Here is a 27,347-nt window from a genome sequence, read left to right as displayed (position 1 = left end):
TGATTTACTATAAGGACACAACGGATTAAAAAAAAACAAAAAAACCTAATAAGTCATATTTTCTACTTTTAAATGTATTTCTTTGTGAAAAATCATTTTATCTTTACAATTTTATTGCCTATCAGTTATCCTGATTCTAGCCAACACATGAATAAAACAGCACTTAAAATATTCCTATATCCTGCTTTCTGGGAAGCTTCTACTTTAGACTTTACCTATAAACTCTGTAACAGCTGGCATCAGTGGGAATAGTGGGTATTGTGGTACTGGTATTAACATTAGACAAACTCCAGTTAGAACTATGGACAGAAGAAAAACCCTGAGTAAGCGTTAGTTCAGATAAAATAGGTTAAAGGTGCAAAAAGGCAGAACGTGCCTAGAAGAAAGAAGTGGAATACTAAAGAGAAAATGGGAGACTAAAGCCTTTGGAAGCATAATAGGAAAAGAAAACAACATTCTATTTGATTTTGTCTGACCAATGAATCTCAAAAGTCATTCAAACCTTGAGAAATTCAGTCACACAAATTTATTATCATTATTATTATTAAACTTTAGTGTTTTCAAGAGTTTAAGAAAAGTTCTGAGATGGGCATGTACCAGAAAACCACTGAGTCTAATTTGGTCTTAGGAGTCATGAAAGGAATGGAGAAATACTGAGGAAAAAAAATTTTCTACAGGAAAATCTGTTCTAATAGTATAGAGAACTTTTACTAAGAAAAATGCTCTAAAGAGCATACTGTGCTCCTCAATCCTACATTCAATTATTTTTCTTCGGTGTGCCAAGAATGAAGGAGCAAATAGAAAGTAAAATATGAGTTTTTAAACATTCAGAATAATAAGCACTAAGGGGACATATGGCATTCTAGGGAAGATACTGTAGATGCCACCATAAGAATGCTTTTATTCTGGAAGAAGGAGGACATGTTTCTTATGGTAATTCAGTGTGTATGGCTGGTAGATTTTATTTACTCTCATCATCAATGTGGCACCACAACTGACTTCTTGACAGGACATTCGTTCCAATTTAGTCAAAACACAGACTGCTCTTGGACAGCTAGCCTATACTGACATCACTCCAGTGAGACCAAACCCCAACAGTTTTGCTCCTCTACTGTGTGTAACATTTCTCAAAGTATCTCTAAACCTGCACCAAGGCTCAGAGAGGGTGCCAATAATGTGAATGTATAGAATAGTAAGCTCTAAATATGGAAAACACTTCTCATGTTCCCATTGTTTAGCATCTCTTTTCTCATTTGCATTCACTAGAACCAAAGTAGATTTTTCAGCATTATGCTTAAATGAACTTGCATTATGCTTATTTTAGGACTTCCCTGTATTCCATGTTGGTTTTAGAGAGTCTTCAGCAGATTTTAAAATATCTCTACGGTAATTTACAATTTAGAGAATAGACCACATCATTAAAACAATAGTATTTACTAACCAAAAGGAGTACCTTATCTAACACAATCTGAAGTAACATTATAGAATACGTTCTGGAGAAGGCTTTTGCCTCAGATGGTTCAGCTGGGTAGAGGAAGGGGAAAAAAATCTAGGAATATGGGCACTATAAGCAAAAAATATGTCAGAATAAGAAAGAGTATGATATACAGTATACTGATAATAGCATTACTGCTGGAGAAACAAGTGGTCAGAGCCATGGCTAGAAAGAAAGGCAACAACTAGATCAAGGAGAGCCATGCATCCATAATCAAAGAGTTCACACTTGATTTATTGGTGCCAGAAACTAAATAGTATTTTTGAGGAGTAGCACAGTCAGATTTAGGTTTCAGGACTGCTGATTACACAACCAATTTTGTAGGTAAAGAATTTAAGGGTTATGAAGCTTCAGAAAAGAAAAGAAGAAAGGTGATACAGTAAATTGCAAGATAAGTGGGATCTGAACTAGAGCAAAGAGTTGCAGACCCACACATTTACAAGTATGAAATACTCAAGAGGAAAAGAAACAGCAGGATTCGGTAGTTAGTAACTGGGTAATTAGCTGAAAGTAGAGGGCAAAAATCAAATACTGCTCACACTGGAAGAAGAAAACCCTGGGAAGAGAGTGATTTTCCCCACCATTGGGGATTAGACCCAGGGGAGCATTCCACTAAACTACATCTCCAGTTTTTTAATTTTTGAGACAGGTTCTTACTAAATTGCTGAAGTTGGCCTCAAACTTACAATCCTCTTGCCTCCACCTCCCAAGTCACTTGGGATTACAGGCATACGCCACCATTCCACCTTGGGAAGGAACCAATTTAAATAAGATGAAAAGTTCTGCTTGGGATCTCTAACTAGAGATGCTTTGAGACATCTATTTGCAGATATTCAGCAAATTGTTGGACATACTGCTCCGAGAAATAAAAATTCTAGGTATTTGTATCTACAAATACACTTTTGGAATACATTAGCACTTAATTTATAACTAATATAGATATGAGTGGACAGTGCATCATGCAAAGATAGCATGCACTGTTAGAACAGTGAGAGCCCAAAATGAAACAGCAACAACAAAACCCACTAATATTTAATGCTCAGGTTTAACAAATACAAAAGAAAAACTGGAAAAAGAAAAAGTAGTGGTCAGAGGCAAATTAGGAAAGTGTTTTAGCCATGGAAGCCAAAAGGGAGACTTTCCAAGAAGAAATTATTATCAGGATCAAATATAAAACACAGGCCCAAGAGATTATCATTAAAATAAGTGGTCACTGGAATTGATGACCTAGAAGTCACTGATAATCTAGGTAAATGAAGAGGTCCTAGCTCTTCTACTTTGTGTCTTTATAATTTGGGGCAAGGTAGTTCCTTTCCTCTTAATTCCTCATCTATATAATGAGGATAATAGTGGTACTTATAGGCTTTATGAGAATTAAATAAGATAATGTATGCAAAATTGTTAGCATAATACTGTCTTAGAATAGGACCTCAAGTTTGTCTTTATTGAACATACCAGATAAAAATTATAAAATGATTAAAGAAATTCACTGCTTTTTTTTTTTTTTTTTTTTAAACAGTGCTGAGGATCCAATCCATGGCCTCTCTAATGCTCTACCCCAAGCTACACCTTCAGCCCCAGGAAATGTCCCTTTTAAAAGGCATAGATGCATCAGATAGAGCTCTAATCTCCAGGATATACAAAGAACTCAAAAAGTTAAACAACAAAAAAACAAATGGCCCAATCAACAAATGGGCCAAGGACCTGAACAGATACTTCTCAGAAGAGGATATACAATCAATCAACAAATACACAAAAAAAATGCTCACCATCTCTAGCAATCAGAGAAATGCAAATTAAAACTACTCTAAGATACCATCTCACTCCAGTAAGAATGGCAGCCATTATGAAGTCAAACAACAAGAGCTGGCAAGGATGCAGGGAAAAAGGTACACTCATACATTACTGGTGGGACTGCAAATTGGTGCAGCCAATTTGGAAAACAGTATGGAGATTCCTTGGAAAACTGGGAATGGAACCACCATTTGACCCAGCTATTCCTCTTCTCGAACTTTACTCAAAGGACCTAAAAACGGCATACTACAGAGACACAGCCACATCAATGTTTATAGCAGCACAATTCACAATAGCTAGACTGTGGAGCCAACCTAGATGTCCTTCAATGGATGGATGGATAAAAAAATGTGGCATTTATACACAATGGAATATTACTCAGCGCTAAAAAATAATAAGATCATGGCATTTGCAGGCAAATGGATGGCATTAGAGCAGATTATGCTAAGTGAAGTTAGCCAATCCCTAAAAAACAAATGCTGAATGTCTTCTCTGATATAAGGGAGGTGACTCAAAATGGGGTAGGGAGGAAGAGCATGAGAAGAAAATTACCTCTAGATAGGGAAAAGAGGTGGGAGGGAAAGGGAGGGAGAAGGGGAATTGCATGTAAGAGGGAAGGAGACACTCTTCATTATACAGAATTCAGGTATGAAGATGTGAGGGGAAAAAAAAAGAAGTAGGTCACATTAGTTTGGGTAGAGAGTAGTGATGGGAGGGGGAGGGAGGGGAAGGAGGGAATGGAAGGACAGCAGAACAAAATAGGCATTATTATTGCTGTGGGTATATATGTGACTGCATGACCAATGTAATTCTGCAACCTGTACACTCAGAAAAATGAGAAATTATATTCCATCTGATTCAAATATATGATATGTCAAAAAAATTTAAAAAATAAAAGGCATGGATGTTTGTGCATTTATGACAAGTCCTTATGGAATCCTGATTTACAGGCTCGTAGTTAGCTTCAATAAATAGGTCACTATTAGTCCACTGGGGGGCGGGGCACATTGTAGATAAACAAAATAACTCTACATATGTGTGTATATATTTTACAAGTCACTAAAAAAATGTCAAATACTTGATTGTAATTTCAAATTGGAAAGAATCTTCCTCTTAAATGGCACTGAGATACACCTCCCATTAATTTCTGGAAGAAAGTATACACTGAAGACACTTGTTCATCTTTGTGTCAAAAATGAATTAAACATAACTCTGAATAGTAATAAGTGCTATAATGTTGTCTCTCTTTTTAATTTACATGCACAGTCGTCTTTAATGATATAGTATATAACTCTCCCAGCCAATCCAAAGAGACCAAAAGATTCAATTATTCCCCAGATCCACAAGCAGTTACCTATTTCCCTTATATATCAGAATTTCATTACTGCTAGAACAAACAGTCAGCATATAGTAAAAGATCTTATGATCAATAATCAACATGCCTGAGAATCTAGAGGCATGCATAAAAATACATTAAATTTCATAATATATAGCCTCATTACTGCTAAGAGTGTTGTCACCTTTTAAACAAACAAAACAACTTCCCTTTAATAAAACAAGGAGTAAAAACATCAGTAAAGCTCTGCATTAAAGTAATGAAAATATAATCTATAATTAAGATGTGAATAAATGATTTGATTAATAATTTAAGAAAACATAAAGTATGTAGCTTGGTAGTTGTAGTAAACATATATGATGAACAAATTACATTCAGGAATTTTACACAAAGGTATTCAGTGGTATGGTTCCTAGCAAAAGTCCTTAAGACTATTTCCCCCAGAAAATAAGTCTATTCAGCAAAATCATTCCTTAGAAGGATTTACTAACTGCAAATGAATACATAGTAAAACACCCTCACTGCACATCTTCATTGTCCTTTTTACCTCTCCTCTGTACTTCAAGTACAATAGTCACTAGACTGCCAAAAGCACCAGAAAGCACAGACCTTAGATATCTGTTTTCAAAAATATTTTGCAGATATTAAGCAACTAAAACTAAGATGTATGGACTCTATAACTTAAAAATGAATTCATTTTGTAACATCAAATAGGAAAAAAATGTTTTTTCCTCTGTTTAGCATTCTCACTACATAACACTAATCAAGACAAATTCTCAATATACAAAACTCAAACAATAAGAAAATAAAGACCCTCCCCTCCTTCAGCCCTGGAAATACTACACAATAACTGAGTATTGACACTGAAGCACTGAAAAAAAAAAAGTGCTCTGTTAAGGATTAAAAAGCATTTTCAAGAAAAATACACAAAAAAAAGCTATTTCACATAGTTGTACTACATCATATACCAAGTGAGTAGCTATCCCAAGTATTGTAAATGGTACTTTTCAATTAGTAAAAAAGTCAATGATCTGAAAAAAATATTTTTCAACCACAGAATAAGCAAAAGTGCATTATGATTTATGAGAGATTAGGGATAAAATGGCATTATGTGTTGAAATGAAGGACAGAGCATCAGGGTAAATATGATGTCTTTGTTATCTTCCCCAAAACAATTTAGCTGGCATTGGAACAGTCAACACAAAGGAAAGAAGGAGTTACCTCCAAGTCAGGACAGAGCACTATGGTTGTACCAATCACTGTCTAGCTGCCACTGCTCCTTTTGTGGCAGGGTTAGACCCTTACAAAGAAGTGATTCTCTTGGTTGAACCAACAACAACTTAGTCTCAACATTTAATGGGAAACAATTTTTAAATAACTTGAATGAATTTAATACCTATCAACTGTCAATGAAAATATCAAGACTAATTAAGCAGTGTTGTATAAATATACATGACAGTCATTGCATATGAACTCAAAACTTGTACACTTCAGTACATTCATTTTTTCTTAAGATGACATTGAGCTAAACATATGAAACAAAGTAAGAAGAGTCTTTGTAATGTAAACTTCTATAAAAATAATATATAATACATCCCTTACTTTAGTTAGCAAAATCACCAGGGAGAAAAATCCATTATGAAAACTAAACCCAGGCACTTCCCTAGTATTTCTTTTATGTTTCTCCTGGAGTCAATTAAGTAACATTTGTTTCACATGTCTACTCAGGGGTGTTTAAAGGGACAACCGGCCCAGACCCAAGTTCATTTTGTAACTGGAGTGGGCTACCCCTCTCCACATCCAAGCACACAGATATACGGTTAGAATGCCTTATGTAGTACTATCCTAAATTGAAGGAAGCAAAAAATAAAAAACAACCAGAAGACAACAACAAGAAATTCATCAAATCACCCCAAGTCTAATGACACTCAAAGGCCAGCAGTACCCTGCGCCTCAAAATGCTCAAAACCCTGCTACAGAAAAACTAAAAATAGTAAATAAGAGTGGGGGAAGTGTTGGAGACAGAAGTCACACTGTCCAGGTGAGCTTGAAGTAGGTAGAGCCAGAGGTGATGGGGAAGCAGAAAAGTGACGCAGCCAGGGCGGTCACCTGTGGGGCCACTTGACCCAGCCCCGCCCCCAGGGAAAGCAGCCAGAATTGCAGCCGGAAACCCTAAAAGACGCCGGGAAAACACACAGCTGGGCCCCGTAAGCCCATCCTGGAACTTACCATCCACTGTTTTCTTCTTGAAGAGGGACGCCATGGTTGGGGACCGCGCCCGGGCGGCCCGGCTCGGCCCGGTCCGGCCCGAGACTAGGAAAGGCAAGAAGGGAAAGGACAGGCCTTTGGAGGGCTCGGGGTGGCGGAGCGACCGAGCAAAAGGACAAGGGCCGGGTCGACACGCAGGACCCGTGGAGGGCGTGTATCCGCGAGGCTACCGCAGCCGCGTCGCGGGGAGCTCAGGTGACCGGGAACTAAGACACTTTTTGGAGAAGTCACTTCTAGGCGGCGCCTGCGCAATCTGCACGCACGCCTGCGCACTGCGCCTCTGAAGCCGCTGCCTCTGCCCTCACTTCAACGGCTGCCAGTTCCTGGGCGCTGCGGGGTCGTGGGTGGGGGATACCACGCTGGCTCGGTACGGCGTCGGGAGCTGGCGGGCGCGGCTGGGGCTCCAGTGGGTGTCCCTGCTGACTGCGGACAGAAGGAAGCCTTGTTTAGCGCTTTCCGTCCTGCCCCGGGGAGGCTGGAGTAGGGGGTCCCCAGGGTCCTAGGGAAATTGCTGGTCGTCCCGGAACCGCCTGGGCCCACTCTTGATCTGTAACTGTCCTGTTGCTGCCAGTATTAATTTTTTTTTCTTACAAAAAAAAAAAAAAAGAAAGAAAAAGAAAGAAAGAAAAAAGTAAGAGGGCTGGTGGGAATGCTGAGTTCAGCGCTCCGCGGTTGCCTTTCGAGTTCACGCCCTTTCCTGCAGTATCTCGCTCAGGGATCTCTTCCTACTGAGGGACCCTAAGCTTTCACGTGTCGCCCTTGACCCCGGGCACCGGTGACCTGGTGTGGGTCTCGGATGGTGTCCAGGATTGGGGAATGGCGCGGGGAAGGAAGGCATGAGAAGCAAGTTTCTTTATGCACCACTTTCTGTTTAATGCTTTTGCCTGGAAACCTACATAAAAATACACAGGTATTTCTATGCGGGTTTAAATATCTACATCTCTATATCTTTATTTCTTGTAATTATTCAGGAGAAATTCATGACTCTTCAGTGGACCTATGATAATGCTATACAGCTGTATATTGGTCTTTGGTATATAAAAAAAAATCTCCATATCATTTAAAGGAAAAGTATAATAAAATATTTAAAGAATACTTGCATGTATAAGTATAAATATGGAATATACAATCTTGTATTTCATATCTCTTTTTAATGTATTATTTCACTGTTTGGAATCTTAATTTTGCTTTGAACTTATTTTCCTCCCAATTTACTGCTTAGCAACACTGTCTTCCACAGGATAAAAATAACAGCTCTAGCTTGGGGTATTGCTGACTGGTAGAGAGCTTGTTTATCATGTGCAAGGCGTGGGGTTCAATCCCCAGCGCCGAAATAATAGTAACCATAGCAGTGTTGTTGTTGTTGTTGTTGTTGTTTTTAAAGTATATATGACTTCTTGTTTGGAATTTACTCCAATCACAATATTAATATTATCACTCATTTTGGGATTTATGAATCGTGTCTCAAGAATTGTTAACCATTTGGGAGCATCAGTTGCCTTCTCATTTCTTTTCTCTTTGTAAAATATCAAAGCCCTCATGGCCAATGACAATCACTTTCTGGTACTAGTCACAAATATGCTCAAGAAGACTTTCATAAAATGATATAATATGTGAAGTATAATTGTCTTGTTCCTCCTCAAGTTATTTAGGTGTTCTTGGACGAGAAAGTAAGGAAAAATTAGGGGAAAATGTACTTGACATGATGGTCTACACCCATTGCCTGGCCTTTCCTGGAGTAAGCTCTATAGTAAAAAGGCAGATTGCCGTGGCATCCCGTTGTAATGAACAGCACAGAGCCGTGCTTGGAGGCATGAGAAGCAATAAGCTGTTATGTGTGTAGAAATCGTACTTCTCCCTGCTGTAGTCACCCTTGTTTTATTACTCCTACACAATCCCCCCCACTGACCCAATTGTAACAGTTGGGAAAATGCCAAAATACTTAGCAGCAACCATATGGAAACCCTCCAAAAGTGCACAGCAGGAGCTAAAGGCAGGGCTTGTTCATTACAATAAAGATAAAACAGAAATATGTACTATTTAAACTCAGCACTTTAATAGCTTGATTCTCCCATAGATTGGAACAGACTGGCTGGCATCCATTCTGATTAATTGGTGCCCAGTCTGTATCCGTACATATTTTGTATATCATTCCTTATATGAAGGGCAAGATACATTTAAATAAAGCTGAAATTTGGTACCCAAGAAGTTGTAAACCAGAATACAATACTGTTCTTCATTTATTTAAAGTCCCCATTGTCATGTATAAATTTGCTGAATCAGCAAGACATGTATAGAGGATAGAGAAAACATTTTAATTTTTATCTCATTAAGAATTAATGAACTAATGTCCTGTGGTCATATCTTTATGACCTGATGCTCATTTTCTAAATTGCTCAGTGAGAAGTATTTTTTCATACCTAATGAAACATACCATTCTGTATGCTGGGGATACACCAGTGAAGAAACAAATACCATCTTCTCCCCTTGGCTTTTACCTCCCTCCCTAACATTTTTTATCTTTTCTCAATTGTCCATCACAAAGAGGCAGGCTTTGACTCAGTATAAGAAAAGACTTCTGAAAATGAGCTATTCAAAAATGAAATGAATGCTGTATAAGGTAGTGAGTTTCTTGTCACTGAAGTGTTCAAGGACTATGTTATCGTAGACAGGATTTCTTTAAAGAATCAAATCCTTGATTAGAATATTAATAAGATACCTTTAAAATCTGAAATTATGGGGCTGGGGTTGTGGCTCAAGTGGTAGCGTGCTTGCCTGGCATGCGCGGGGCGCTGGGTTCGATCCTCAGCACCACATAAAAATAAAATAAAAAGATGTTGTGTCCACCGAAAACTAAAAAATATTTAAAAAATTCCCTCTCTTTAAAAAAAATCTGAAATTATATAGTAAATAAAATATAACTTAGGCGAAATACCTTGGCTTGTGGTGTTTGAAACCCTATGATAATACTACTAAATCTTGGCTTTACCTATAAAAATATGGTAGAACCAAATGATATAGCAACCCACCATTTCAAATCACCCCAACTCAGCCTTCATCTCTGTTCTGCAACTTTACCACTCATGTTTTTCTGCTTCCATCCTTACCACCTCTGTTCTTTTAAAACATAACAGGCAGAGTGTTCTGCTTAGAATGACATCATGTTATTGTTTGGCAAAAAAGATCAACATAGTCTCAATACTTATATCTGAAACACTCATGTGCACACACCCACCTGTCTTATTGGATAAACTTCTGTTATATGTTCATTAGATGTCCAGATTTTCACTATCTAGATTTTGCCCTTCTGATTATATTCCTTCATTATAGTGTCAGCCAGATAAAACATATTCTTTAGATGTGACGTCAGGATAATGTGATCTATTACCTCTCTTGTTCTATACACTGTTTCTGATAGCACACCAATTGCATTAGCAGTTTTGACAATAGTTTCTTTGACTCACATCAAACTTTTACTCTAGTAAAAACCTTTAGCACTTTTTTAAACAAAATTCCCACTCAGTCCTACCCATCTTATACTTGATTAATGGATAATTTTACTCCAACTACAGAGTTCTTCTTGCATCATTTAGAAACACCCATACATCTTCGTACTGATTCACTTATGAACACCTTTGAGGCACAGTAGCTATCTATGAATCCATTCATATAAAATAATATTTTGTAATTAAAACCTTCACCTTTAAGACCATTTTGAAGATTTTTATAATCTTTAATAATACAGAAGCAATGTGCTGATATAAAGGTGTAAAATGACAATGCTATATTCATGTTTTATGAGTTACAGCAGCCATAAAGTTAAAAATTAGTTGAGTTTGGCATTAATTCTTTCTTGGAGAAACATGATTCATCCACATGCTCAAGACTTTTCCCATGCATTAAAACATAATTCAATCCCCTACTTAAATTTGTTTCCTAGGGTACTCCATCACATAGTTTCCCCCTCTTTGAAAACCAGATACTTGCCATTTCTCATTCTTTTTGGATGTAATCTGCTCTTCTGGCTCTGGAAGGCAGGCTGCATCATGGTGAATGCTGATTGTGGACAGAGACTGCTGGGTCTACAACAGGTTCTGTAGCTTTGTAGCTGTTAGATCTGGGGTATGTCACTGAAACCCTCCATATTCATTTGAACACATTTGTGATAAGGAAAACATGTTCAGACAGCTTCATATAGCACCTTCATATAGCTATTGCAAGGACTAAATGAGTTAATAACGTGGTCCTGTGGACTGAACCCAGGGTTGCTCTACCACTGAACTGTATACCCAGCCCTCCAACTTTTTTTTTTTTTTTTTGAGACAGGGTCTTGCCATGTTGCTTAAGTTAGTCTCAAACTTGAGATTTTTCTGCCTCAGCCTCCTATACAGCTGAGATTACAAACATGCGCCACCATGCCCAGCAAATAAATGAATTCATGTAAAACACCCAGGAGCAGTATTAGACACATCTCAGTCCATCTCTGCTACTACTACAAAATTCTACAGACTAAGTAATTCAATAAGCAATAGATATTTTAGTCTCATAGTTGTAGAAAGTGGGAAGTCTAAGATCAAAGCACTAACATATTTAAGAGTTGTTCTTTGCCTCCAAGCTGGCCGCTTCTTGCTGTGTCCTTAAGAAAGGAAGAATGCTGTGTCTTCACATGGCATTAGGGACAGAAGGTGGGACAGAGAAGCAGCTCTCTCAAACCTCTCTTACAAGGCACTAATCCCATGCACATAGACTCTGCCCTCCTGACTTAATCACCTCCTAACACCCCCCCCCCCTCACTGGGAATTGAACCCAGGAGCGCTTGCCTAGTAAGCCAAATTCCCACCCCTTTGTGCTTTGTTTTGTTTTGTTTTATTTTTAGATAAGGTCTCCCTAAATTGCCCACACTGGCATGTAAATTACAATCCAACTGCCTCAGATTGCCCAGTAGCTGGAATTCTGCCACTGTGCCCAGCCATACCCACCTTTTAATATTATCACATTGATTGCTGAGAGCCATTGCCAAGTAGGAATGACGCATCGCAATATCTTTGTCAGCCTACTCCATGTTGCTTAGAGGAAGGACTCTCCATGGTGGACCCAGGTTTTGCAGTGACTTTGCATGAAAGGTGACCTTGCTCAAGGACCAGGGCGGATCTGGGTTTAGGGTAGATCAGGGTTTAGGGCAGATCGGGATTTAGGGTGTTCAGGGTTTAGGGCGGTTCCAGGTTTAAGGTGTACCCTGCTGGGAATAGGGCGTATCCTGCTGACTCGCGGGATTCAGAGAGTATTTTGGGATTCAGAGCCCAGTGGAGAGTGTGGATTTTGCCCAGAACGTGTTTGTAGAGTGCCGTGTGAGTTCGGGAATAAAGAGTTTCTGTTTGAATCTACAAGGTGTGTGGTGGCTCGTGATTTTGTGCCCAGCCAGACTGCGGCAATTGATAGCAAAGTTTCAACATTTGAACTTTGGAGGAGAAATTCAGACCATAGCACATAATAAAAACTAAAAAGGTATTAGTTGTCCCCATTATTGTTCCCACGTTCTTACCTTTTATATTTTCTCAAGAGTAATCTCTTCTTTCTGAAAGTCACTCCTCTAGTAGAGAAAGATATCATCTTTCTGATTCTGATCCTAGTTATCTGCACTCTGTTAGAGATCTCTCTCCAAATTAGCCTATTTCTTCTCACGAACTTAAAAAAAATTCCTGTTTTTATTGTCCTTGAACCTATTATTTTTGTAAAATTTTACTTGTTCTAAGATTATGTGTCTAACTTTGGCATTTATTATTTAAAAGCTTCATGGCAGGTCAGTTTGTGACCTTTCTCCTGAATTCCAGCTTTAAACCTCATGGATCAGAGCCCTTATAGACCTGTTAGTAATTTTCCTACTATAATATAAATACATTTAGTAGCAACTCAATGCAGTAGCATTGTAAAATTACCTATGGTTCAAGATTTTTAATTACAAAAGGACAAATGTAACTCAGTACATTCATATTAACTTGACATGATTTCAAGTCTCACATATCTAAAGAAAAGCCAAAATTATCAATATTATATATCTCCATGAACAACACAGGTCTAGAGAGCTGGTTTCAAAGTCAATAAATAGTTCTGTTTTAGCTCTAGATAAGGATTTAATTTTGTGTACATTGCTTTTTTTGTTTGTTTTGTTTCCAGTTTCACTTAAGGCTCAAATTTGAACATACTGAAAATTGTTTTACTATTTTACTAACTACCTTATACCATTTTCCCCCTAATATATTCAATGATGCTACAGTATAAATTGTCATTATTCAAAAACAAAAATTAAGATTGACACATCAACTTATCTAGCATTTAGATATTTTTTATAGAAGCATGGAAAAAGTCATAGTCTTTCCTTTCTAAAAGTATCTTAGTCCTTTCAGACTATAGTGGAAAATACTTAAGACTGAGCAATTTAGAAAAAAACATATTTATTGTTATAATTCTGTGAAGTTCAACTTCAAGGGGCCCTCAGTGTTCATGAAGGTCTGTTCCTCATGGATGGCACCTTCCATGTGCTCTCACAGTTCTGGAGCAGCAAACAAGCTCTCAGGCTGCTTTTGTAAGGGCACTAATCCTATCCACAAGGGTAGAGCTTTGGGGAGGTGAATAGGTCACCAGGGCTTCCACAAATATTACAAATTACATTTTAACTGCAAATTTAGGGTAAGGAAAACATTCAGATCACAATAAGAAATAAGGATCAAGAGCGAAATGAAAGTTTCTTTAAGTTATATAGTTGGTGAGGAGCTAGAGCCAAAGTACATAAAAACAGTCCCACCTTTCCATTCCTTCTTTCCCTCTCTCCTACTTCCCTTTCTTCCTTTTTATGTTTATTTATTTTTGTAGGATCAGAACGTGACAATCAGTACATTGATGTCCGCCCACCAATAAGTTTGTAATCTTCAGGACAGATTCCCTAAGTTGTTCATACTTCATAGCCAACAAAGTAGGCTCTTTGTCAAGGTCATTGCGACAATCAGTGTCTAGGTAGGTGACATATGTTCAGGGGACAAGCCAGTCAAGAGTATGGTCCTGTCTATGGTTGCTATATCTAGTACTTACTCGCAGAGGAATAGTTTCAGGGAAAGGCTAACTAAAAGCTAGCCCTGTGTACCTTCCTTTCCTGTCCCCATCCCTTCTCAGCAGCTCAGCACCTCCACACAGGCACCATTCTGTCAGCTTCTCCAAATTCAGAGCAAGTAGACAGCACTATTCTACCTGACCTAAGGACAACGCTCAAATGAGATAATCATAAGCACTTCTATAATTTTTATACATTTTGAGCCAAATAATATGTGCAACATTTCCATGTTTCAGTATGTGAGTCTTAACATTTGGATTTTTTTTCCCATATCTATATACATGCTTTAACAATCCTAGAAATTTATTTCTTTTCTCTCTTTTTCACATTTTGCTTTTAAAAATATTTGCCATAAAGAATGAGTCAGACTATTGAGACACTTAGTCAATGAAAAGCTAAATGAGTATCCTAAATGTGTATGTTTGCACATCATTGGTTTTATAGTCTAAAAGACTTCATGTGTTATTTGCTATATGTAGCAATATGATCCTTCTTGAAAACATAAACTAAACTTTGCCCTGAATTCCTCTCAGTGTTAATACAAGTTGCACATGACTAAATCAAAACAGAATTTGTGCCCCCTGGCACAACACAATAAGGACTCTAGAGTGCAGAACTACTATAATACAAAATAGAAATGAACCTAAATATGGGGGTAATGGGTTTGATTCTTCAATAAAATAAAATTGTAATAGCTATCACATTTTATATTTTAAATGAGTAGGAATTAGAAAGGGCTCAGAATGTTAGATCTTGGCAAATTAGCGAGTATGAATAATTTCCTAAAGCAAAGGTATTACATTTTCTATACAAATAATGTGACCTTTAATAATGTGACCATTTCAAGCCACTCTTAAGCCTTCTTTTTATTATTCTATTCAGTCATGTAACAAATCCTTAGATTAAACCCAATGTATGAAATGTGTGGTGCTAGTTAGACAATCTGAGGAATCTAAAATAAACAAGCCTTGGACTCTATTCCAAAGAAGCTAAAAATCTAGTAAAGTTACTGAAGGAAAATCGGGAATTAAATGACAACATGTGATATATGGATGTATAAATTGGAGTCACTAACAAAATTATGAAATTAGTTGAATTTGTGGGTGCACATTTTGTTTGGAAAACTTTCAAATGATTGCTCTATAAGTAAATATATTTTATTTAGAAATATATCATTTTTAAAATGTCTTCTCTTAATTTTGTTTCTTTTATATGTGAGGAAATACTTCACAACTCAGACTCCTAATATCAGATGAAATATTGGAACAGTTTGAAAATAATTTTAGATATTTTTGATAAAAAGAAATAGAAGTATATCCTAAATGTGTAAGCCTGATTAAAATAAAATAAAGCTCGGAAACCTGAATTTACTGATAGACACAATGGTAATGATAAGTAATATCTGAACGTTTGTGATGTTTAGATTCTGGGCACATACTATATCATATTTTCATAGTTTAATATGAAAATTGCTTATCCTTACTTCTACTTTGTTATAATTACAATTTTAGGGTACACAGCATTATTTTCAGAACAAGTACTAAAAATTAAAATTTGAATACTACTTTTATGTTTTAAAGTTTTAAGTTCATTGCTTAGAAACAAAAACTTGAGCACTCAATTCATTGGAACCTTGTTGATAGTATGCATTTATGCCCACTGTGGGTTCCTCTCTACTAAGACCAACCTTTAAAAGGTACTTGTGAAAAAGTAAAAAAATAAAATAAAAAAATAAGGTCCTTGTGTATAATAATCAATTTTAGTTATAGACAATTCTTTATTCTATACATGATAAAAAGAGCTCTAAAGAAGTATTCAGAAAGGATTTTTATCAAATTAAGAAGGATCTATTTTGGATGAGGATACAAGCAAATTAACATTAATAAGACTAAATCTGTAGTCTAGAATAACAAGTTGACTTGTCATGTCAGAATAGAATTTTGAGTTAAAATATCATTTTTTACAATAGCTGCTGCATTTGGAGATGTGGAGAGTCTCAAGTACAATTTTGAGTTTATGTGAAACAGGATATTGATAAATAAGGGTATCTATTGCATATATTCCCCTGGTTTCCTCTCAAAAAGATATTCTATTAATTTTTATGACTGCTGTACTAAATTACCATAAACAGTGAATTAAAGAACCCAAAGTATGCTATTTTACAGTTATGGTGGCCAGAAGTACAAAATGGGTTTCACCAAGTGACTGTCAAGCTTTCATGAAAGCGGTGTTTCTTTTGTAAGTTTGGGGGCTGATCTGTTTCTTGCCTTCTCCAACATCCAGGGGCTGCAAACATTATTTGACTCCTTGCCCCTTCCTCCAGCTTAAAACTAGCAACGTAACATCTTCAGATCACTCTCTCTGACTCTGACTCTTCTGCCCTTCTTCCACATTTAAGGACTCTTGTGTGATGACATTGGGCCTACTGAGATATTCCAGGATAAGCTCCTTATTTTACTGTTATATTATTAACAAACTTTATTTAATTTGTAACCTTTCTTTCCCCTTGCCATGAGATGTATATTCACAAGGTCTGGAGATTAGGATGTAGAAATATTTGAGGGACATCATTCCATCTACCCATAGACAATACTAAGTTTTTAAATAAAGTATAAATTCATTTTCCCTGAATAACATTCTTTATGTTGTTTCTGCTCTAGATGACTTTCCTGGTGTTACCTAACACATTCCAGTGTAGTTATGAAGGGCACCTTTGACCCTCTGACGTAAATATGCTATTCTTTGCTACTCTATACACCCTGGTTAAATGTGTTCAAAAGGTTAATCTAACTGGTTTACATTTGGAGAGGAACTCAATGTATTCTCAGTTCCATCCTAGTAGATTTCTAGGAAAGAGATTAAAACACATTTGGATAAATCCTAACATAAAATTTTTCATTGGAACAGACTTAGTTTGATGCTTCATTTCAAATTCTTATGGATACAGTGCATTTGTATTTAATAAAAGTTTTATTTAATTGACATTTAATTTTGGATGTGAGCTGAGTTCATAATATTTAAAAATCAACATATTGCAAATGCTTAAATAACTCATTACTTTTTTCTTTTATTCTTCACAGAGATCTAATTTACAAAGATCCGATGATTGGTGTTATCTTAAGTAAAAAAAATCCAAGTAACATTTAGCTTTTAATTAAAATACATTTAAAATGTATATTTGAGCAATATCACACAATTTTTATTGTAAGAAAAATAAAATATGCAGAACTAGACTAAAATTCTGAATAATTATAGTCAGTCATTCATTTAGTCATTTTTTTACTAACTCATGCTACAGTTTTAGACATTAAAGGGATTCCAGAGGTCCTCTCTTATAAGCTCTTCATTTTTTAAATGAATAAGATGGGACCTATAAAAAAGAATTAGCAACCAACCTCAGAGTTGGTCAGTAGAAAGTTTACAAATAGGATCTCAGATAACCTGACTCTCAACCTCTCAAGCTAATGCTTGTATTGGACTATAACTTTTTTTTTTTTTTTTTTTTGCAGTACTGGAAATTGAACCCAGGGGCAGGGGCACTCTGTCACTGAAATGTACCCCTAGACCTTTTTATTTTTTATTTTGAGACAGGGGCTCACTAAACTCCTGAGGAAACTGACCAAACTTGAGATCATCCTGCCTCAGCCTCCTGAGTAGCTGAGATTACAGGTATGTTACTGTACCAGCAGACCTTTCTTAATAAATATATAGGAAATGAGGAAGAGAAGATGAGATCTAAGAGGCAGTCTCTCAGAAATGCATGGGCTTTGATAAATTCTGACATCATTTTAGCATATGAAGAAATGACAGGATGTTCCCTCCACCTTCAGTGCCCAAAGTTTAATTCATGTAGCTCATTAAAGCTAGTTTCATATCAGAAGCCAGCCCTTCCAGAAGACTACTTCTTATTCCACTGGGCACATTTGAACTAAGGATTGTTTTACCAGCACGTATTTTCTACCATTCAATGTGGAGATTTAAAAGAGCAGCAATGGATATTTTTATAAATATATTCTGATTTTAATGAAGACAAAAATTATTATTTTATGTCTGAAACATAACTGGGCAAATATGGGATCAGTCCCTAAAGAGAATTAAACAGAAATGGGATTTCAACTATGAATATCAGATATTTAAATTCATATGCACAATATGCTAAGGAAATTAAAAGGCAAGTCCCAAGAGCAAGTCATAGTATATACATTTGCCCAGATCATCTTTTCACTTCTAACCCAGGAGAAACTGTTCTTAATTCTCACAGTTCCCTCAAATATCATCTGAGGGTATCCTGGTTGGGGTATCAGGATAGGGATTAAGAGAAGGTAATAATATTTCTATTGGACACATCCTACATTGCCGAAAAAAAAGCATAAATAAAATGGCAGACACTTGAACTCACTTAAAATTCTGGTATCCTCCAGAATATGGTTTTTAAGTGAAAAATAAATTACAACGGGTATTATGTCAAAAGAAAGATTAATAACTAGGAAGACTTTTCCAACATAGAACAAAAATGTTGGCCAGATAAGAAATTATATAAATACAACACATAATATGATTAATCTCAATCATTTTAATAATACCTGACATTACAAGGAAGTATGTATTCTTTTTCTACATTGTGCACCTAATCCATTATGTAGAAAAACAGATCTAAGCCCAGGGTTGTGTTACCAAGGGAGGTTGAAGAGTCTCTCCTGGGGGGTCATAAATATAGTTTTCCATCTGCCTGAAACTGTTTAGGTGAAACATGCCTGAAGTCAGGGGCTGGATCAGATGATCTCTGGGGGTCCCTTCCTGCCTTTTGAATCTTTGAGAGAAATTTCTAATCAGCATGTTAATGAGTACTTTAAATTTGTATTCTGGTTTCCTTGAAGATAATTACCAGAAACACTAAGTGGAGAGAGCATTTCTGCATGCCTGCTTAAAAGAAGAAGATAAAGAAGAAATAAAGAATAAGGATTGTGCTTGAAAAGAAAAAGCAAAAGAAAATAAAAATGTGACCCACTCAATATCAAAGAGGTAATTACCTGGGAAGATGGTATGGTTCAGTGGTCTTGGTAACATCTGAGAAAGTCCAAGGTTACTAGTTCTGTTCCTTTCTCTCATGATGTCTTGCTGTGTGACCCAGGGCAAGTCACTTGACCTTAGTTTCCTCATCTGAAAACACAAGAGCCTGGGAGTTGTGCTTGATTACGTGACTAATATCCAGCCACAGGAATTGAATGAAGAATGGAATTTCATTTTTGGCTTCATCACTATTGCGGCAATGACAGATGGGGATCACATGAATTAGGTTAGTCCTTGCGCTTCATTAACTGACAGAAAAAAATCTAAAGGATGCGATGTTAAACTAAACTTTGAAACCCTTTTAGGATATCTTTATTTTACATATTCTATTGATAATAAATTGAGCAAAGATTTATTTTTACTTTTGCATTTGGAATGTCAATTGTGATATAATCCTGTGTGTTCAATTTATCCAGTTACTCCAAAATTGGTGCTGGAAGAAGGGGAATGGATAAATTCACACTGGATTACAACATGTTTTTTTTTCTGTACTTATGTTTTAAGGGGGAAAACTTTTTGTCAATAGTGATGTATAGCTGTTTAATAAATGTGGAATAAGAATGTATCAGTCCAAATGATTTTTCTCTTTCTGTTCTACTTTTCTTTACCAATCTTAGAATAAATTTAATTTAAATTTTCATGTGTTTCTTGGCACAATATGTGATTTTTACTATATGACTAAGCTGACAGATTTTCAAACCTGATACATAGGGTAAATGCTTAGCTCCATACTATTTTCAGGAAAACGTTTTCTTCTTCTAGAAATTGTTGTTTGTTTTAATAAACATGCCCTAAACCAGAATTCAACCAAGTAAGGGATTAAACTTACATATAACACAGAGGACAATACACTCTCAAATCAGCTAAAAATTATGTTTCTGGTTGGGCATGGTGGCTTATGCCTGTAATCTCAGAGATCGAGGAGGCTGAGATAAGAGAATCACAAGTTCAAAGCCAGACTAAGCAACTTAGCAAGACCCTGTCTCAAAACAAAAGCAAAAAAAAATTAAAAATAAATTAATTAATAAATGAGCTGGGAATGTAGATCATTGGTTAAGTGCTCCTACCCCCTTCAATCCCTGGTACCAAAAAAAAAAAAAATCTCTGACACTCCCTTTAGAGAAAGAAAATTTCAGATTTTAAACAAAATATATGACAAAGAAATGAATGACATTATGTCTGAGATCAGGCTTGGAAACCTGAAACATCTTTACAAGATTTGATCTCTGAGTACTGGGTTGTAAACATTACTTTTATTTTAAAACACTATATATTTCCACTAAAGACAAAGACCCAAACCCATTCTAAAATCCTAGTTTTGTATTTTGGTGTGAGATTGCAATTATACAGTCTTTTGTTCATGAATGTTAAAGACAGGGTAGGGATATCAGAAAATACTGCTCTACATGAGGTTTGGGGAACCATAAATTCTGGTTCCAACTCTGCTATTTAGCTTTTAGATGGCATTATACCTTAGTCTCACCATCTGTACTGTATGAATAATCATACTTTGCTAAGTCACAGGTGTGTTGTAAAGAATACACAATAAAAAGTAACTCTGAACATGTAAATGTTCTCAAAGCCAATACAATAAGGAAACAAATGGTCAAGAGATAATAAAACAAATAGGTTGACACTCTAATGAAACTATGAGAATCACATTTAACCTGAAAAAAAAAAAAAAGACATTTTTCTAAGACTATTTACTTACCTCAATTTTCAGGTGATTTTGTTTTATCCACATTCCTCAATCTGTGAGGAACAACAAAGGAGAAAAATAGGTTCTAACACTACAGTGTCTTTTGGTATCTCCCTCCCCCCACTTCAGTGCTGGTGATTGAACCCAGGGGAACTCTACCACTGAGCTGCATCTTCAGCTGGCCTTTGTACTTTTTTTTTGTTTTTTCCCAGATAGGGTCTGCCTAAATTGCCCAGGCTTGTCTCAAACATGCAATCCTCCTGCCTCAACCTCCCAGTAGCTGGGATTACAGGAATGCTCCACCATGACTGCCCAACTCTTTTGACACCTCGTAAAGGATCAGCTAATTGTGGGGTTTTGTGGTAAGTTTATGCAATACTTAATATGTGGAGTGATATCTTTAATAAAAGATGTATGAAGGAAAGAATGTGGCAACTAAAAGGAACTCCCTCTCGTAACCCCTCTTTATCTCCTGGTATTGACTTTTATTAACATTACACTGGTAAAATGGGTAACAAAACCTTTGTATCTCTTCCTTTTAAATTTGAAATTCCAAGGATACCCAATCTATATGCCCAACTTAGGTAAGATATCTACCTTTTGGGTATTCAGGTTTAGAGTAGAAAGTTCAGAGTCGATATGGCCATTAAGTACCCACTTTTTCTTATTAACATGCCATTCCCAGATAAGGAGAAAATTACTATGAATCAAGAAATCTCCCCACATTGGTGAGTTCCAAAGGCATATTACTAAGTGGTAGCAATCCTTTCTCATATAGGCAAAAGATAACAAACTCACTTTCTTCATTTTATGCTTGAAAGAGCATTCTCTACCATATATTACCAGTCAAACACTTTTTTGTCTTAACCTCTTACCCTTCATGAAGAAAATCAGAGTTTGGAAACGCAGAGTTGGAACGTTATGTGTTTTGAAAATTCCTTCCTTTGAATAACTTTCGGGGAGGATTTCACTACCAACATAACCACTTTCTTTTACCAACCTCCCTTAGCATCTACCTTTTGTGAAATTTGAACTTCTTAAAAATAACAAAAACAAGCAGTTTAAGCTTATTTAGTGTTAGGAAAGTCAGAAGGAAAGAGAATTTCAAGGATGGGTAGTCAAACCTGTTAAAATCATGCACAGGGGATGAAGTAGAAAAAAAGGCCATTGTATCTTGTGATTATCATTTGTGACATTCAGAAATGCAGTTTCATTTGTGTAGGGGCACAGGGTCAAAACACATTGAGCTAAAGAGCAAGTGAGGCTGAGAAAGGAAATGGAGGAAGGAAGTATATACTGCACTTCAGAATCTGAGATTGAAATGAAGGGAAGTGGATTGTTTCCAAGACCCTTGAAGTATAACCTCTCCATCATGCCTCACGACTTCTGGTGGTATATATAGACCTGGAAATCCTCTTTTATTTACTGGGTCCAAACATGCATGGCTTATAAAGAGAGATAAGAAACATGGTTAGATTTTGTCTAGCATTTCCTCGCGTCCAGGCCCTAGCCGATTTGAAGGGTACCCTGGAACACCTTAACTTTTACCACTCATTGCTTTTCTTTTTTGTCCTTCTTCACATCTCCACACCCTCAAAGGACCAAGATTTATTAGTTTATCTTGTAGTCAAGGCAACAAATACTATGAATGTGAGGTTTCATCCTGTCCTTAGTTTGGAACAGTGTAGAGCACCTTTTGAGTGCAACATCTAAGAGACAAATATTGTTCTATTAATATTTATTACCCTAAAGGAGTGAAGAAAATAGAACAGGAAATGTATATTCTCCCATGGGTATATTTATAGCAACATGAAAGCTTTCAGTGGAAACACAGTGATGAAAGATGGAAGCACCATTATTTATCAAACTGATCTGAAGCTTACCTACATCATAGCCACCTAGGGTGCTTATCTGTGTACACAAATTTTTCAGGCAAAAAAACAAAACAACAACAACAAAACAAAAAAAAAAAAGGAATTTTATCCTTGGAAAGAAAAAGGAATATATTTGCCTCAGAGATGTAAGCAAGGTGAAATAATCCACTCACAATGGATGATCTTTGTGAAAAAATATACAGGTAGATGCTTAATAACTAACCTGTAATACATTAGTTTTCTAAGCAATATAGGAACTAAAGTTCCCCATTGAGAAAGAAGTAAATGGGTGGAATGGTGAGTCAAAAAATAGAGAAATGTTAGAATGGCAGTTGTGTTTAATTCTCTAGGAATCAATGATATTTTCTTGTTTATAAGCAACATTTTTAAAGACATTTTTACAGCTGATGATAACTTACAATCACGTCTGCCTAAATCTTAATGTGAACTTTATCATGTCTCTTCTTATAGTTACTTAATTTGAATTATGTGCATTGCTAAAAATGTCATCAAAGAGATTACTCAATGATTCAGTCTTGCAACAATAAGTTATTCTGTACTCAGAATGCCATGAAAATGGAGAAGTGGGGCATGAATTTGATATTAATGAAGCAAATACTTACCACAGGAGGGAGAAATGAATACAATTTCACAATTTCTTGCAAAGAATAATCAAAGTTTTAATGAGATCCACACATATAAAATATTCAAATTACTAGAATATGTGTTATTAGATTAGCTATCTTATACCAAGAGATGAAACTATACGCAAGCATATTAATATGTCTAAGATTAAGTTAATGAACTTTCAATGAAAGGAGAAGCTGGAGTGACTACTTTAATTATAGAACAGGTTTGTCTTTAAAGATTTGATAGCCATTTGTCAGAATGTTCCAGCTAATTGAATGGTAGCATTTCTTCCTTTAGCAACAAGTGATTAAATTGAAGAATACAACAAATATAAGTTTATCCAAATAAGATAAGATTCTAAACTTGGGGCTGTTTGACAGACTTCATAATTTTCCTGTCAAAATTAAACACACTGAAAAGATAAAGATCATGAACATGAATGAAGAATGGCAATACTGCCATGGCCCAAAGTATGTCTTGTGTTGAATTTTTAACATCAAAATGCTTCTGAAGAGTATGTGCCCCAAGATGCTACTCTGTTTGTTTTGTGCATGCAAATGAGTGTGCACACATGCATGCATACATGTACACATGCATAAATATAAATAGATAATGGCTGAGCTGCTGAACTAGCTGTTATCTGAAATACACAATGAGGATCCCTTCTTAAGGGTCAATATTTCACTTTTTTGTTGTTTTTTTAGGTTAGTGGACATGCATCAACTGTTTAAAAGTTTAAAAGTAAGCTAATCCCCAAATATAGTTGTTGTTGTTACTCTCAGTGTAAGTGGACAAATGCAAATTCATAATTTTCAATCATCAAGGAAGGGCATGCATCTGTGTTGTTGAAAGAAAATGAATTCTTGAAACAGACTGGTAAGATTGATGGAGGATCAAGTTTCGAAGTCTATAAGAGACTCAGTTTTATACTCAGAGTCCAAAACTAAAATTGGGTAAAGGGTGGATAGAAAATGCTTGTAAATTCTTTGCAACTTTCCTGTGAATAAATAAAAGAAATCTGAAATTAAAGTTTGTTAGAAGAAATAAAATATAGAAGAACATAAGGAAGTCATAAGAAATAACTGGGTATCAGTAGCACATAGAAACACAGAGGAAAATAATGGGTAGAAATACAGTCATTGATTAGTGATTCAAAAGATTAAAATTCTAAAATGGGAATATGTTGTAAGAATTCCATAAACATTAAAATAGATACTTACTAAAGTCATATAATCTGCACAAGGGATAAAGTCTGCTTAAATTTATCTAATATGCATTCATAAAATAATACTTTAAAAACTTTGGTACAACCAAATTTAAGGGTTTTTTTTTCCAGTAAGCATAAATATTTTTAATGTAAATTTTAGGAAGGTATTATGTCATAACTTAATTCCCAGATTTGTTTTTCCTTTTCAGTAGGCCATAATAATCCTTCTGAGAATTGAAGGTATCTTAGATTAAATTAAGTACTGTAATAGGGATTTTACGCTGTTTGCCACTTATCTTTCTATTCAAGCTCACTGATGTTTCCATTTGTGTATCTTGTAATACATAAAAAACTTGTTCTAAGAATTCTACTAAAAAGTTAATGAAGACAAATGTGTGCTTAAAGTACTCATAGTCTAATTGGGGAGAAAAGTAGAAATAAATAATTATAAGTGTAGTAAAGGTGTATGTGAAATGCTATTATTGAACATCTAGAGGGAATTCACTGGCTCTGTGTGGGAGGGTTCTAAGAAGACTTGAGAGGAGAGATTAGGACTAGATCAGGAAATGGTTCATCTGACTGAAAATAATGTACTTTGGACATAGGAATAACATGCAGAGTAGTGATAAAGTGACATAGAATATTCAGCAAAAGTGTGAGGGTTAGGGAAACAGAATCACATTAGCAGTGAGGGTAAGCTGGAACCAGATTTGTAAGATTTGGTTTGCAGTGATGAGGCAGTTGTTGTAATATTTACTTACTTATTTTATGTTGGTAAAGTATGAGAACATGCAATTAATTTATCTTTGTAAGTGTACATATGGTTCAATAGCTTTAAGTATACCCATGTTGTGGTGCCAAGTTTTGATTTTTGAGAAGATAATTTTGTGCAAGATGAATTGAAAGTACACCAGATAAAGGATTAATTGAATATTTTATTTTATTTTTTTTTATTTTTAATTTTTGTGTGTGTGTGTGGTGGTGGTGGTGATTGAACCCAGGGCCTTGTGCATTCGAGGCAAGCAAGCTACCAGTTGAGCTATAGCCTCAGCCCATGAATTGAATATTTCAACAGAGTTATGATAGACTGAAGAACATTTAGATTGAAGAACAGTAGAACTGTTAGAACAGTTAGATTGAGAACAGTATTAGAACTGAAGAACAGTATATTGAGACAATTAAGATAAAGTTTGTAGGAGGGATATAATTTGGGGCAAATACAAATGAGTTCCACTGAAGACACATTTTGCTTCATAAGTATATGAGACACCTATGTGAAGCTCTCTAGTACACAATTGAAAATAGTTTAGAGTTTAGGGAAGATGCGGAGCTAGAGTCATTAACTGTCTTAAGGGACATGCAAGAAAGTAAAGAAAAGACATCCAGAATGGAGCCATGATGAGACTCAGCACTTAAGAGCTCACTAAGAACAAGGAGTCAACAAAGGAGAGAATTAAGGAATAAATAGAAGATCTAGAAGAACTGGATGTTTTAAAAAGCAAATTTAACAGCATCAAATATTAATATAAAATCAGACAAAAATTTTATATGTAGTTTATAGGATTTGACAATTAGAAGGTCATTGGCAACTTTAGCAAGAGTGATTCTATACTATGGGAGGCAAAGTTGTGAGCAGAAGGGGGATTATAGTAGTGTGAAGAAAAACAAAAGGAAAAAAATAAGAACAGAAATGTGATGAACTAAGAATAATGGTAGATAATATTTACACTATGTAAATGGTAGATAATATTTACACTATGTCAGGAATTGCATCAGGTATTTTGTAATATTTTGCCATTTAATTCCACTACTGAGCTTGCACAATAGGTATCTACATTTTATTTTATTTAATTTTTTTAAAGAGAGAGAGAGAGATAATTTTTTTAATATTTATTTTTTAGTTCTTGGCGGACACAACATCTTTGTTTGTAGGTGCTGAGGATCGAACCCAGGCCGCACGCATGACAGGCGAGCCTTGAGCCACATCCCCAGCCCCGGTATCTACATTTTAAAGAGTAGGAAATTCAGACTTAGACAAACTTATGTCACCTGTCTAAGGACACATCACTTTCTATATCTTCTATAAGTGTTCAAGCCAGGTTTCTACTATATGCCCCTGACAGGAGTAACTGAAAATTCAGGATATGAAAAAAAGTAAATATGATGTATTATTTTAAGAACTGTGACCACAGATATAAAAAGAAAGGAAGGGAGCTGAATCAGTCCCTGAGCAGGTGGTAATGCTAAGGTGATGTTTGGTGCTGTTGTCCTTAGGATGGGGAGGGCAGTTGTTTATAGGTTGCAGAAGACTTGAATTATTTTAATTCGATTAGTAGAGTTTTACAAAGAAAAAGATAGAAATGATAATTATTGGAGTGAGATCACAGATAAAGAAAGAGAATTGAATTTCCAGCTCATGGGTGAAAGGTTTACTTTCTGAAAATAAGAGAAATCTCGTCTCAGAGATATTGAAAAGGAGGAAAGATGTGTGGCAGTGTATATAGGAAACTGAACCTGTTAGAGAAGCAATGTGATTTTTGATTAACGTGCATCTTTGATAATATTGTGGTATATGGTTAAGGATTTGAAGAGTATAGTAAAGATTTGGAACCAATGTTTTAAACAATCAGAAAAGAAGCTAATTATAATATCAAGGGTACACTTCAAAGGAGAGGCCATAACTTTGTGTGAACACAGGGACATTGTAATGTGATTCATCTTCCCCAGTATGTGAGACACTGATAATAAAAGAAGATTGAAGACAGGGCTTGTATTGATCCATAAATAGCAATTGTTATGAGGGTGTAGTAGAAAGATAAGAAAGGAAGAGAATTCAGGAGGAAAGTGTGAAAATACCATTACTGTGAAG

General features: G+C 35.8%; 1 protein-coding gene, 1 long non-coding RNA gene and 1 other non-coding gene across 6 annotated transcripts in view; 1 reads left to right on the top strand and 2 right to left on the bottom strand.

Annotated features, from left to right (window-relative positions):
- Chmp2b (charged multivesicular body protein 2B) overlaps window positions 1-6,987 on the bottom strand; it is a 40,395-nt gene extending 33,408 nt beyond the window's left edge. Inside the window, exon 1 of the mRNA XM_046430528.2 lies at window positions 6,855-6,987. Coding sequence (XP_046286484.1) covers window positions 6,855-6,888 — 34 coding nt within the window. The 5' untranslated portion in view covers window positions 6,889-6,987. The remainder of the gene's footprint in view (window positions 1-6,854) is intronic.
- Window positions 6,988-7,134: 147 nt separating this feature from the next.
- On the top strand, window positions 7,135-22,787 carry LOC124083774 (uncharacterized). 4 transcript variants are annotated; one of them, XR_009225523.1, is made up of 6 exons: window positions 7,135-7,260; window positions 16,659-16,724; window positions 17,590-17,667; window positions 18,876-19,020; window positions 19,130-19,294; window positions 20,980-22,787. It is a non-coding gene; the product is annotated as an uncharacterized LOC124083774 (long non-coding RNA). The 4 variants fall into 4 exon arrangements; XR_006848901.2 differs by lacking the exon at window positions 20,980-22,787 and having other exon boundaries at window positions 19,130-19,706; XR_009225522.1 differs by lacking the exon at window positions 20,980-22,787 and having other exon boundaries at window positions 17,508-17,667; window positions 19,130-19,706.
- LOC124083826 (small nucleolar RNA SNORD43) lies at window positions 13,762-13,822 on the bottom strand. Its single transcript, XR_006848929.1, has one exon. It is a non-coding gene; the product is annotated as a small nucleolar RNA SNORD43 (small nucleolar RNA).
- Window positions 22,788-27,347: the final 4,560 nt, after the last annotated feature.

The sequence above is a fragment of the Marmota monax genome, unplaced genomic scaffold (assembly GCF_021218885.2).
Source record: "Marmota monax isolate L192 unplaced genomic scaffold, Marmota_monax_Labrador192_F-V1.1 WCK01_AAM20220418_F8-fsc00016, whole genome shotgun sequence".
Taxonomy (NCBI): domain Eukaryota; kingdom Metazoa; phylum Chordata; class Mammalia; order Rodentia; family Sciuridae; genus Marmota; species Marmota monax.
The sequence above is the reverse complement of the archived record's forward strand: the minus strand, read 5'-3'. Positions and strand labels throughout refer to the sequence as shown.